We start from the raw sequence: 13,991 nt of genomic DNA, 5'->3' as shown, positions 1-13,991 counted from the left end.
TTGAATTTGTATTAACCCTTAAACTGCCCAAACGTAGATCTACATTTGCATGTGTAGCGCTCCAAACGTAGATCTACATTTTTTTTTTGCATAATGTAAAATCGAATGTAGATCTGTTTTTTTTTACATAATGTAAAATCGAACGTAGATCTACGTTCGGAGCATTACGCGTGCAAACATAGATCTACGTTTGGACAGTTTAAGGGTTAATAAAGCCACTGGATTGCTAAACGTCTACAATATACCCAGGTGTTGCATGTGTCTAATTTCCTTCACGTTTTAACAGCCCACCAATGGTAAAAGTTTAAAGCCAATCACAAATGGTATTCTCCAGTAATTGATCTGATTTCAATGATTCTAATCATCGACACCATGCCCAGCCCTTCTAGGGTAGGGTAGGTGCCTGAGCCCGAGCTTACAGCTCACAAGACTGTCATTCCCATTAGCCCCCTTGGGGCGGGGATGGCAGACCAGAGAAGCCTAGCTTGTGGCTAGGCCTGGGGAGAGTTGGTCCCAAAGATGAGGGGGTACTTGTGCCTCCTCCCATGGGAGACTTAGGTCTCAGACACTCCCTAAAGAGGGAGCCAAGGCCGGGCCACCACTTGGAAAAGGCCCGGGCCGGGAGAAAATACCGGCGAATCTTTAATAATAATAATAATAATGATTCTAATTTTTTTTTTCATTGATGTAGAGCTTCCTTTTGATTATAATAATAATAATAATAATCCAAGTTTTTTAACTATGTCAGTAAATTTTCAAATTTGCACCTACTCAGATTAAACTCATGGGGTATCATCCTTATAGAATACATCTCCAATAATATTTTGAAGCCAATCAGAAGAAACATTCTTGAGTTATTGAATAAAAAATGAACATCACTATTCATTCAATAAAACTGGCAAACTGACACTTATGACACTCATTAGCACTCTGAGCCTTGTGTTCAGGACATCACACGTTGGTAAAAATTTGAAATCAATCAGACGAGTTATTCTCCAGTTATGGCAAAAATTCCGATTCCAGGATTTTACAATTTTACTACATCAGCATAACTGTCAGCATGCAAATAAAACTTAATAGGTATTATCTTGGCCTTAAGATACATCAGCCATTAAATATTAAAGTTGTCCAGAAGAAAATGAAAATTTTTAATGCGATTTAATGAGAAAAACGTCACACACTATTTTACACAAAATCATCAAATTTGCACCTACGTATTTGAATTTTACTCTCCTCCATTGTCCATTTCTTTTAACATTTGAAACCACACCACTGAAGGTGCGGAAGTTATCCAATCCATTCCAGGATGCAGGAAATGGGTTCAATAGCTTTGATCATAAGGCACATGAACATGCCAATTGTCCCAAGAACTCGGTCCCCATTGCCCTACACAAGTACTGAAAATTTGAAAGTGCTTGAATGAAGCAGTCTCAAGTTGTGAATGAAATAAAATTGATAAAGTTGTTGGAAGAATAAGAAAAAAATCAGGCAAGAAACCACAGGCTTACATCTCTGCATAGATGGACTGTTTGCATTGAATGTAACGAGCTACTGACAGTACAAATAAAGGTGCCACAACTGCTAATAGCAAATACTAAGTTTTGGCACCAACACTAGGCAGCACTAATCAAGTATTCTCTAACCTTGGCAAACTGTGTATTAACTTATTAAACTTATAGAATATTCTGTTAATGCATCAGTATTTATGTATCTTCTCAGTCATGTAGAGTGCCTCTGGTCTTCTCTTACCCAAGAAACACTGTAGATATACAATACCAACTGGCTTGATACTGTCTGAATTTCTTTTTAATTAAAATTTATTGAAGCCTTGATTCTTTCCTTAACCACAGTAGCTATTTTCCACTAAGATAAGGTGACCCAAAGAGGAAACACATTCACCACTTATCACAAAAGTTTCCTATCTGTTGGAAGTCAAGGAACCTTTTTTTTTTTAACAAGTCGGCCGTGTCCCACCGAGGCAGGTGACCCAAAAAGAAAGAAAATCCCCAACAAGAAAATACTTTCATCATCATTCAACACTTTCACCTCACTCACACATAATCAGTTTTTGCAGAGGTGCTCAGAACACAACAGTTTAGAAGCATATACGTATGAAGATACACAACATATCCCTCCAAACTGCCAATATCCTGAACCCCTCCTTTAGAGTGCAGGCATTGTACTTCCCATTTCCAGGACTCAAGTCCGGCTATATAAAAATAACCGGTTTCCCTGAATCCCTTCACTAAATATTACCCTGCTCACACTCCAACAGCTCGTCAGGTCCCAAATACCATTCGTCTCCATTCACTCCTATCCTGCTACCTTAACCAAAAGGTAAAATTTTAATGATACAATGCAAATGCTAAAACAACACAATTTATGCTACTTCATATAATACTGTATATAAAATGTACATATACAATTGTCAATTTGACAAAAATATACAGTATAGCAATCTGTTTTTATTGACCTATGTACACTATAAAAGAAAAGCATAAAAATAGCATATTTATCATAAAATTAAAGATTTTAATGCAAAATACAGTTAAATGTGAGGACTTTTACAGTTACTGCTGTAGTGATTTTTAATAGTTAAAGAAAAACTGGTTAGGGAAATAAAGATACTCAACAATTGCACAAGTGTCTCATTTATCATCCTGTTAAAGGAGGAAAGTATTTCCTAAATGTAGTCTGAAAATCAGAAAGGAGTATCACAAAATTTTGACATTTTCACTGAGGGGGAAACTTCATTTGTTAATAAAAAATTCTATAAAGTTTGTGGAGATATGTAATTATATCAGCCCAAGTATGCCACCACCTATGTCCAACATTTATCACTTATGTGATAGTTCAAGAGGACATTATGATAAAAAAAATAAGACTTAACTCTTCTCACAACTCATAAGACTGAACCAATACTTTTCCACACGACAGCCACTGAAATTTGATATGAAACAGATATTTGATGCAAACTTCCCACTTCGTCTCAGTGTACTATATATCCTGGAAATGACTACTCTTACTTAATAAAATTAACAATTTTGATAAGCTCATTAAGTGCATATTTTAGTTCTTGTGGCATTCATTTAATCACAAGTGCATGATAACGAAGATGACAGTGGTTATGCTCAGTACGTGGAGCTATAATGTTATGCATGCCACAGCACCTGATATTTTTTCCTCTATAGATATAGTTCCATTGGTGCACACACTGGAACATGGACGTCAAGATATTTTATGTTTCTTCATGAAAGAGTTTATCAAACTGAATATTTCACCCATGGTTTTGGTAAGATTACAAATAAATAGTCTTCTTCAACAGATAATTCATGTATGGTATACAGGTGCTTCTCAACTTACAATGCAGTTACCTTCTGACAAACCCACCATAAGTCTAATACGATACGATAAATAAGTAAATAAACAGATAATTACTATAACTAAGTAGCAATATTGAGAAGTAAATAAATTAATACAAGTTAAGGATTTGCCGCTGTTATCCTGGGTAATTAAGTTTCATCTCCAAAGTAATTGTTTTTGCATCATCGCAAAGGCGAAATATCGTAAGTTGAACTATTGTAAGTTGAGCAACTGTATAGTACGCAAACACAAGTAATGGTTCTAAACTTCTGATATCAATGGAGTCCTCCATTTGCAGTTAGAAATCTAACAGACTCAGTTTTACTCTTCTTATTAGTTCTGCTTCACAAAAAGCCGACAAATCCTCAATACATCAGAGTGTTACACTCATTTTCTCTGTAAATTTTTCTTTATGATCATATATTCAACACTTTCTGTGATAGTATAAGCTTCACCTGTAAGTAAGTTTATTCAGGTATGCACAAATACAGTTATAGAGATTGTCATACATAGCAGCATGTTTAGAGAACCTAGGATAACCCAAAAAAAGTCAAAGTGACTTATATCCAGGTGTAGCTCATTTGGAAGTTGAAGATCATGAGGCTTTATACCACTCATTCTGCACAAAGCATTTCCTTTCTCAAGAAGTTTGGCAAATTTTCCTTTCAAATACAGTATTCATCAATTTTATCTTTCATGGCAGGATGTTTGGTTGCAAGATGTCTTCAAAATTCTGCAGGAATCAGACTACAGGTACTCAAAACTTGTTCTCATTCAACACAGTCTATTTGGTTTCTCTTTATTACCATTCCATGTAAAACAATCTGATATAGCCATTGTCATGCTTTCATTTCTTGCTTGTGATTGAGCTTAAATTCTTAGAATATCTGGCATCAGATAAATGTAGAATTTGAGGTTGTCAGTCCCTCAGCCTGGAGAAGTTCAGTTCCATAGTCAGGAACTATCTACGACTTCAAGGGTGATGGACTGATTACATCGTCTTCACATCAGATAAATGTGCTAGAATAATGACATACAAAGTAGAAGAAATAGAAGCAGCAGCATCAGAATTAAAACGTTTTCACATTATTTCAGTCCTCACTAAGTTTACTAGTTTGTAGCCAGCAATGCATGCAAGAGCATGGCAATGTTGTTTTATTTAAACATAGTGTGTATCCACCAGCATATAATAGTAATACAAGAGTAATAACACTTTCATCCCACAGCAACTTCAGTTAAACAAGGCAAACCCAACTAAACTAATAAATTAAAAAATCACCAAATCAATTAGACTAGTGCTTGTTGACAATGTGGGTTTCTGTTTCCTACTGTTTTCCCACTAGCTGCCAGTCAATGCTATTTTATCATATCCCTCTCCTCCTCCTCCTCCTCCTCCTCCTCTCTCCATCAAGTTCCTGCAGAACATTAGAGTTCTGTGGAACACATATTAAAAACTTCTGACTTATTCAATAGCTGTCTTGCCAAGAGTAAGAGTGCACAGACATCACAATTTTTATAATTCAATGAACTGCAACATCTTCACCCCTCCCTCAATGTACAGGTACTGTGCCTTCCACTTCCAATCCACCTTCAGTCTAATTTAAGTCCAGCAAATCATTTCACAGATATCACATTGCTCACACCTTGATTTTTATAAATATATAAGATGAATTCTAGCACAAACAACTGTATTTATCTGAGAGATAGAGCACAGTTCTGTATTGCAAAGTACTTACCCAACAAGCCTTTTTCATCAGGCTAATATTACCATGTAATAAAGACTAGAAAATTAATTGAGTGCTTCTTTCATTGAAAATTAAGATGAACTGTATTTTAATATATAATATTTTCTATATTTATTTACTGATGGTTAGTCAGTTAGATGCATTAGTCTCTTGTAGAGCAATTTCTTCATGAATCAGTTCTGCTAGACTTTGGAATCCCTGAAACAAAAAATACAATATATGAAAAATAGAACTCCTCACATGTACTCCATCAAAAATAGGTAAATTGAAAAGTTTATATAAATGGGGACAGATGATGCAAAAAATAACTGCTATACAGTATGCATAGCTTACGGAGGAAGGATTCTTCTCCACATCCCCTTGGAGACATTTAGGTACAGATATGAAATCTTCTTTCAACAAACCGGCCATATCCCACCAAGGCAGGGTGGCCCAAAAAGAAAAACAAAAGTTTCTCTTTTTAAATTTAGTAATTTATACAGGAGAAGGGGTTACTAGCCCTTGCTCCCGGCATTTTAGTCGCCTCTTACAACATGCATGGCTTACGGAAGAAGAATTCTGTTCCACTTCCCCATGGAGATAAGAGGAAATAAACAAGAACAAGAACTAGAAAGAAAATAGCAGAAAACCAGAGGGGTGTGTGTGTATATATATATGCTTGTAGCTACAGTTAGAGTAAGAGGTAGATGGGAAAAGAGGAAGGTGGCAACAACAAGTAAGAGGGAGGTGAAAGTGTATAAACTAAGGGAGGAGGAAGTTCGGGCGAGATATAAGCGACTATTGGCAGAAAGGTGGGCTAGTGCAAAGATGAGTAGGGGGGGGGTTGAAGAGGGTTGGAATAGTTTTAAAAATGCAGTATTAGAATGTGGGGCAGAAGTTTGTGGTTATAGGAGGGTGGGGGCAGGAGGAAAGAGGAGCGATTGGTGGAATGATGAAGTAAAGGGTGTGATAAAAGAGAAAAAGGTAGCTTACGAGAGGTTTTTACAAAGCAGAAGTGTTATAAGAAGAGCAGAGTATATGGAGAGTAAAAGAGAGGTGAAGAGAGTGGTGAGAGAGTGCAAAAGGAGAGCAGATGAAAGAGTGGGAGAGGCACTGTCAAGAAATTTTAATGAAAATAAGAAAAAATTTTGGAGTGAGTTAAACAAGTTAAGAAAGCCTAGGGAAAGTATGGATTTGTCAGTTAAAAACAGAGTAGGGGAGTTAGTAGATGGGGAGAGGGAGGTATTAGGTAGATGGCGAGAATATTTTGATGAACTTTTAAATGTTGAGGAAGAAAGGGAGGCGGTAATTTCATGCACTGGCCAGGGAGGTATACCATCTTTTAGGAGTGAAGAAGAGCAGAATGTAAGTGTGGTGGAGGTACGTGAGGCATTACGTAGAATGAAAGGGGGTAAAGCAGCTGGAACTAATGGGATCATGACAGAAATGTTAAAAGCAGGGGGGGATATAGTGTTGGAGTGGTTGGTACTTTTGTTTAATAAATGTATGAAAGAGGGGAAGGTACCTAGGGATTGGCGGAGAGCATGTATAGTCCCTTTATATAAAGGGAAAGGGGACAAAAGAGATTGTAAAAATTATAGAGGAATAAGTTTACTGAGTATACCAGGAAAAGTATACAGTAGGGTTATAATTGAAAGAATTAGAGGTAAGACAGAATGTAGGATTGCGGATGAGCAGGGAGGCTTCAGAGTGGGTAGGGGATATGTAGATCAAGTGTTTACATTGAAGCATATATGTGAACAGTATTTAGATAAAGGTAGGGAAGTTTTTATTGCATTTATGGATTTAGAAAAGGCATATGATAGAGTGGATAGAGGAGCAATGTGGCAGATGTTGCAAGTATATGGAATAGGTGGTAAGTTACTAAATGCTGTAAAGAGCTTTTATGAGGATAGTGAGGCTCAGGTTAGGGTATGTAGAAGAGAGGGAGAATACTTCCCGGTAAAAGTAGGTCTTAGACAGGGATGTGTAATGTCACCATGGTTGTTTAATATATTTATAGATGGGGTTGTAAAAGAAGTAAATGCTAGGGTGTTCGGGAGAGGGGTGGGATTAAATTATGGTGAATCAAATTCAAAATGGGAACTGACACAGTTACTTTTTGCTGATGATACTGTGCTTATGGGAGATTCTAAAGAAAAATTGCAAAGGTTAGTGGATGAGTTTGAGAATGTGTGTAAAGGTAGAAAGTTGAAAGTGAACATAGAAAAGAGTAAGGTGATGAGGGTATCAAATGATTTAGATAAAGAAAAATTGGACATCAAATTGGGGAGGAGGAGTATGGAAGAAGTGAATGTTTTCAGATACTTGGGAGTTGACGTGTCGGCGGATGGGTTTATGAAGGATGAGGTTAATCATAGAATTGATGAGGGAAAAAAAGGTGAGTGGTGCGTTGAGGTATATGTGGAGTCAAAAAACGTTATCTATGGAGGCAAAGAAGGGAATGTATGAAAGTATAGTAGTACGAACACTCTTATATGGATGTGAAGCTTGGGTGGTAAATGCAGCAGCGAGGAGACGGTTGGAGGCAGTGGAGATGTCCTGTCTAAGGGCAATGTGTGGTGTAAATATTATGCAGAAAATTCGGAGTGTGGAAATTAGGAGAAGGTGTGGAGTTAATAAAAGCATTAGTCAGAGGGCAGAAGAGGGGTTGTTGAGGTGGTTTGGTCATTTAGAGAGAATGGATCAAAGTAGAATGACATGGAAAGCATATAAATCTATAGGGGAAGGAAGGAGGGGTAGGGGTCGTCCTCGAAAGGGTTCGAAAGAGGGGGTAAAGGAGGTTTTGTGGGCAAGGGGCTTGAACTTCCAGCAAGCGTGCATGAGCGTGTTAGATAGGAGTGAATGGAGACGAATGATACTTCGGACCTGACGATCTGTTGGAGTGTGAGCAGGGTAATATTTAGTGAAGGGATTCAGGGAAACCGGTTATTTTCATATAGTCGGACTTGAGTCCTGGAAATGGGAAGTACAATGCCTGCACTTTAACCCTTTGACTGTTTTGGTCGTATATATACGTCTTACGAGCCAGTGTTTCAGACGTATATATACTCAATAATTCTAGCGGCTTCAAATCAAGCGGAAGAAAGCTGGTAGGCCCACATGTGAGAGAATGGGTCTGTGTGGTCAGTGTGCACCACATAAAAAAAATCCTGCAGCACACAGTGCGTAATGAGAAAAAAAAACTCTGATCGTTTTTTTGGATTAAAACGCCGACTTTGAGGTGTATTTTCGTATAGTATTTATCGATGTATTTGCGTTTTCATGGTCTTAGGTGATAACATGGAAAACATATTACAGAAATAGAGATGATTTTTATTACTTTGACAATGAAAACGACCTTGAAACAGCTCAAAGTAGCGGAAATGTTCGATTTTTACCAATGTTCAGGAGTAAACAAATCACACCACATGTCCAATACACGTCAACTGGGGAGTCTAATATTCTTTCACTAGTGCACTGATATTATTTATACCATTTTTACAATAATGCAGTAGTCTGCATAACAGTAAATTTTGTATTTTTTTGTATGAATAAAAAATCAAAATAGAAAGCAATAATAATATCAGAGGGGTCTAGAGATGTGACTAATGAACAGAGGATATGTTATTTTAGTGCCAAGAATGTCTACCTTGTTTATTTTGAACCCTATTTTGAAATTGGCATCTTTTTTAGTTTGCGTGAAATTGGCCAAATTGCCAATTTCTGACCACAATACTGGGTAGTCCAAATTGGTAAATGGGAGGTTTCTTGTACTCAGCAGATAGATAAAATGGAGTTCTAAAGAAATAGTTATGAGTTTGGTCAACTGGAACAACGGAATTGGCTGAAAATAGGGCTCAAAATCAGCGAAATCGCCGATACGCATATGTCGCCGAGACCGCTAACTTCGTGGGAGCGTAATTCAATGAGTTTTTGACCAAATCTCGAACTTTTGGTGTCATTACCATCGGGAAAAGATTCTCTATCATTTCATAAGAAAAAATAATTTTTTTTTCAAAAATTTAGCGACATAGAATGACAGTTTCAGAAAGGGGCCTGAAACAGTCAAAGGGTTAAAGGAGGGGTTTGGGATATTGGCAGTTTGGAGGGATATGTTGTGTATCTTTATACGTATATGCTTCTAAACTGTTGTATTCTGAGCACCTCTGCAAAAGCAGTGATAATGTGTGAGTGCGGTGAAAGTGTTGAATGATGATGAAAGTATTTTCTTTTCGGGGATTTTCTTTCTTTTTTGGGTCACCCTGCCTCGGTGGGAGACGGCTGACTTGTTGAAAAAAAAAAAAAAACATGTATGTGTAGTGTGACATAAGTGTAAGTAGAAGTAGCAAGACATACCTGAAATCTTGCATGTTTATGAGGAAGAAAAAAGGACACCAGCAATCCTACCATTATGTAAAACAATTGCAGGCTTTCGTTTTATACTCACTTGGCAGGATGGTAGTACCTCCCTGGGCGGTTGCTGTCTACCAACCTACTACCTAGGAGATATGAAATACAGTGGGCCCTCGACATTCGATACTAATCTGTTCCTGAGAGCTATCGAATGTCGGAAATATCGAAAGTCGAATTAATTTTACCCATAAGAAATAATGGAAATCAAATTAATCCGTGCAAGACACTCAAAAGTATAGAAAAAAAAAATTTACCGCATGAAATATTAAGTTTAATGCAATAGAATAATTACAATAACAACAATAACAAAAGATTAATAACAATAGAATAATTGACACTTACCTTTAATGAAGACCTGGTGATGACTGATGGGATGGGAGGAGGGGAGAGTGTGGATGGTGTTAGTGTTTAGAAGGGTAATCCCCTTCCATTAGGACTTGAACTGGGAGCCTCACCATGCCTTACCACACTGTGTATGCCACTACAATTCTTAAATCTTTCAAACCAACCTTTGCTGGCCTTAAATTCACTCACATCACCACTAGTTGCAGGCAATTTCTTTATCAAATCATCATGCACTCAGACACACGCACTCCACTTTCGTATTTTGCAATTATCTCTTTCACCATTTCAATAGTCATTAGCACCTGTTTTCTCGAAGGGTTGGCACTAGAAGCTTTCTTGGGGGCCCATGGTTACTTATTTTGCAGAAACAAGCACCAAAAACAGTGATAATATGGATAACATGGAATGTACCAAATGTGGCCCGGTGGCCTGGTGGCTAAAGCTCCCGCTTCACACACGGAGGGCCCGGGTTCGATGGAAACATTTCGGTTTCCTTAATGTTCACCTAGCAGTAAATAGGTACCTGGGTGTTAGTCGACTGGTGTGGGTCGCATCCTGGGGGACAAGATTAAGGACCCGTCCTCGATGACGCACTGACTTTCTTGGGTTATCCTGGGTGGCTAACCCTCCGGGGTTAAAAATCCGAACGAAATCTTATCTTATCTTATCTTATGTGCGCACACTGGCTGGCTTGTAAACACTGGCACACATGGGGCAGTTTAGGCCACACGTGGACATGTCTCGTACGAATCGTATCGAATGTCGGGTTTTCCATCGAATGTCGAGACAAAATTTTTGCGTTAAAATGCATCGAATGTCGGATTTATCGAATGTCGATGCCATCGAATGTCGGGGGTCCACTGTATAAGTACAAATAAGGATGAGTATAACTATACCTTATCCATTGCTGTTGGGGTTACCATTGAGAAGGCAGCTCTCATGTACTGTGAGGGTAGAGATGAATCACACATGAAAGCCTTCCCTGGCACCAGCATAACATCCTTCTTTAAACCTCGCTCTAAAATCATATCCCATGTGTCGAAAATTTTTGGTACCTGAAATTAAAACACTTTGTGAAATTTTTCATAATTTTACAAAATGTTTATGTTTACTAAATACCGCCAAGAAATATATATTTATTTTCAAATTCACCACCAAGAAGAGAAAGAAGACATCCTTAAGATTATCGAACCCAAGAGTTATTTATTCAGAATAACCCAATAAAGTAAAGCAGCAATTTCAAATTGGGTCTCCTCAGGATGCAACCCCACAAGCTCAAACTAATTTTAGGTATGTATTTACTGAGTGGAAGGTGCAAAAAAACCTGCCCAATTGTCATACCCTACCCGGAAATCAAGTGTGAGATTGAGAGAGAATGAGAAGGCGAGAGAAAGTGAGTGAAAGTGAGACAGAGTGGGAGAGACAGAAAGTGAGAGAGTGAGCATGCATGAGAGTGAGTGAGTTTAACAGTCCAGTCATAACATGGTCCAAAATTTCTTAACCAGGCAATGTTAGTTTGTCAATTTTCTGGGAAATAATCTCAGAAGTTAACCACTATTTTTTTCATACATTATTAACAATTAAGCACATTAGATAACAAATATATGTACCTTATTCTTACAAAATTCTAACATTTCCATTAATAGCCAAACATATTTTTTAGCTCAAAAGTGAAAGAAGATAACAAGAATTCAGTCAAATAAGAAATAAATCTATTTATTAACTTTAACTACTGAAAAAGTTGTGCACATTACTGACCTTTAGCCAGAGAAACATTCCTCCAGTAGGTACTGTCCATTCGCAAAGGCCTGCAGACAAAATAAATTAATTTATGTCAGTATGAAATGAGTTATTCTCCATACTTGATATTACACAAAATTTTATTGTTATTCTAAATATTGTATTTCTATATTTTCTTTACTGCTATTACTATATTTTATAGTAGTGCTGTAGGTGGATTTGGAATAAAGTTCACAAAACCTTGTAGAAAACTACAGTAGCACAACATATACTCCCTCTTAAATGACCATGCTTTCTGTGATTACCCTTAAATAGCCATATTATCCTGGGTCACCCCTAAATGACTAGGCTCTATAGTGTCACAGCAAATGGCCATGCTCTTCAGGGGTTGCTCTTAAATTACCAAGATCTCCAGAACACCCCTAAATGGCCATGCTCTCCAGGATCACCTTCCAAATGTTCATGCTCTCTAGTATCACAGTCAACAGCCAAACTCTAGTATCACTCACAAATGTCCATGCTCTCTAGTGTCATCCAAATGGCCAAGTTGGCTATCCACAACTGCTTGTTTAAAGTTACTAAGTCTCTGAATCCCTATATTCATATGTGGGGGTCACCCTACCTTGGGGTGTTTAAAAAATTATTAACCATTGTAATGAACTACTCTAAGCACAGTGATTTGCAATACACAGTTACTACTGCTAGTCCACTTACCCTCAAGGTGTTTGTGTGCAGCTTGTAACATAGCATCTCTCTGCTTGAGGTAGAACTCTTGCACTGTTTGTGTATGCTTCAAGAACCCATCCACTCCCCAAATCTGCAGTAACTCACTCACTAATACCTACAACAATAGACTAGTTTAGAATACTTTAATGCTAGATTACCTAAAATTAGGTTATATATTACAGTATAAAACTCATCATTTCAACTGTTATAACTTCACCTGTATAATTTAATTATTTAGTCTTGTCTTGGTTAACCCTTAAACTGTCCAAATGTAGATCTACGTTCACGCGCGTAGCGCTCCGACCTTTATTTTCCCCACTTAAAAAGCACGTAAAAAAACGTAGATCTATGTTTGGAGCATTACGCACATGAATGTAGATCTATGTTTGGATTAAGGGTTAAAGTCTGCCAATATACTATACATAATTATGGGATTTAAAAAAAAAAAAAAATACTCTCAACCCATCTCTGTAATAATTATGTATGTTTTTGGATAATTTATTATATATTTTTTTTAACCCTTTGACTGTCGCGGTCGTATATGTACGTCATGGGAGATACCGTGTTTGACGTATCTATACGCATAAATTCTAGCGGCTTCAAATCGAGCGGGAGAGGGCTGGTAGGCCTACACGAGAGAGAATGGGTCTCAGTGGTCGGTGTGCACCCTGTGAAAAAAATCTGGGACTCAGCGGTGCATTGTGGGAACGCCATCTTGGTAGTCCATTTTCACCATGCCTCGCGGTAAGAAGTTCCTCACTCCTCGGCGGATTGGAGGTCTTTTGTTCCCAAGTGATAGCTCAAACAGTGATGATAGTGTCAGTGAAAGTGAATTCCATGGTTTTGAAGCGGGTGTGACCGAGAAAATTACCCAGGATAACATAATTAGTGATGAAAACCCAGATGACCCACAACCATCCACCTCTGGTGCTAGGCCGGCTCGTTCATATTCACCTGTACCAGGACGAAAGAGGAAACTATTTGCCCGTGTACAAGACTCAGATGTGAGCAGTGCAAGTGATAGTGATAGTGATTTCAAGGTTATTGAAAGCACTTCTAGTTGTGACAGTGAGGGTGAATATTCCCCAGTGAAACGGCAGTATGTACGACGTCGCATGCGGTCTGGTAGTGTGCCATATGCTCTTCCAAGAGGAAGGAGTACATCTCGGAGCACATCCCGTGGCCCTACACCACGTCCTGATAGTGAAGATGACGATATTGTTACGATGGGTATAAATGATGTGAGTGAGGCAGCAGGCGGTGGTGGTGATAGTGACGGTGCCATGAGTCATGTGACACCAGCAGCGGGCCACGCTAGTGCCCGCGCTGCTGACTCTGCACAACTACAACCTGCTTCGGCCGACCCCACACTCTCACAACCACAACCACAACCTGCACAACCACAACGACATTACAATATCCAGAACGCACCAGCTGACCGCATCTGGGATTGGCATCAAGATGACGAGTTTGTTCCCAATCCCCATGACTTTGATGAAGGACAAAGTGGAATACGGCCATCATGTACACTTGGGAACAATCCCACTGAACTGGAATGCTTTCAGTTGTTCTTCGATGAACCCCTGATGGACATTATTGTCAGGGAAAGCAATACATACTATGAGTACACCATGGCAAACACTATGCTTTCACCAAGATCACGCCTACACCAGTGGA

At 38.4% G+C, this 13,991-nt stretch overlaps 1 protein-coding gene across 2 annotated transcripts in view; it reads right to left on the bottom strand.

Moving 5' to 3' along the window:
• Positions 1-2,363: 2,363 nt before the first annotated feature.
• LOC128697519 (kynurenine/alpha-aminoadipate aminotransferase, mitochondrial-like) overlaps positions 2,364-13,991 on the bottom strand; it is a 43,045-nt gene continuing 31,417 nt past the window's right edge. For both annotated transcript variants that reach the window (XM_070093992.1, XM_053789269.2), the window contains exons 8-11: positions 12,303-12,429; positions 11,607-11,656; positions 10,745-10,903; positions 2,364-5,306 (exon numbers count right to left, since the gene is read on the bottom strand). In XM_070093992.1, coding sequence (XP_069950093.1) covers positions 5,238-5,306; positions 10,745-10,903; positions 11,607-11,656; positions 12,303-12,429 — 405 coding nt within the window. In that variant the 3' untranslated portion in view covers positions 2,364-5,237. The remainder of the gene's footprint in view (positions 5,307-10,744; positions 10,904-11,606; positions 11,657-12,302; positions 12,430-13,991) is intronic.

Source organism: Cherax quadricarinatus, chromosome 44 (assembly GCF_038502225.1).
Source record: "Cherax quadricarinatus isolate ZL_2023a chromosome 44, ASM3850222v1, whole genome shotgun sequence".
Taxonomy (NCBI): Eukaryota; Metazoa; Arthropoda; class Malacostraca; order Decapoda; family Parastacidae; genus Cherax; species Cherax quadricarinatus.
This window is presented reverse-complemented; position numbering and strand designations above follow the sequence as displayed.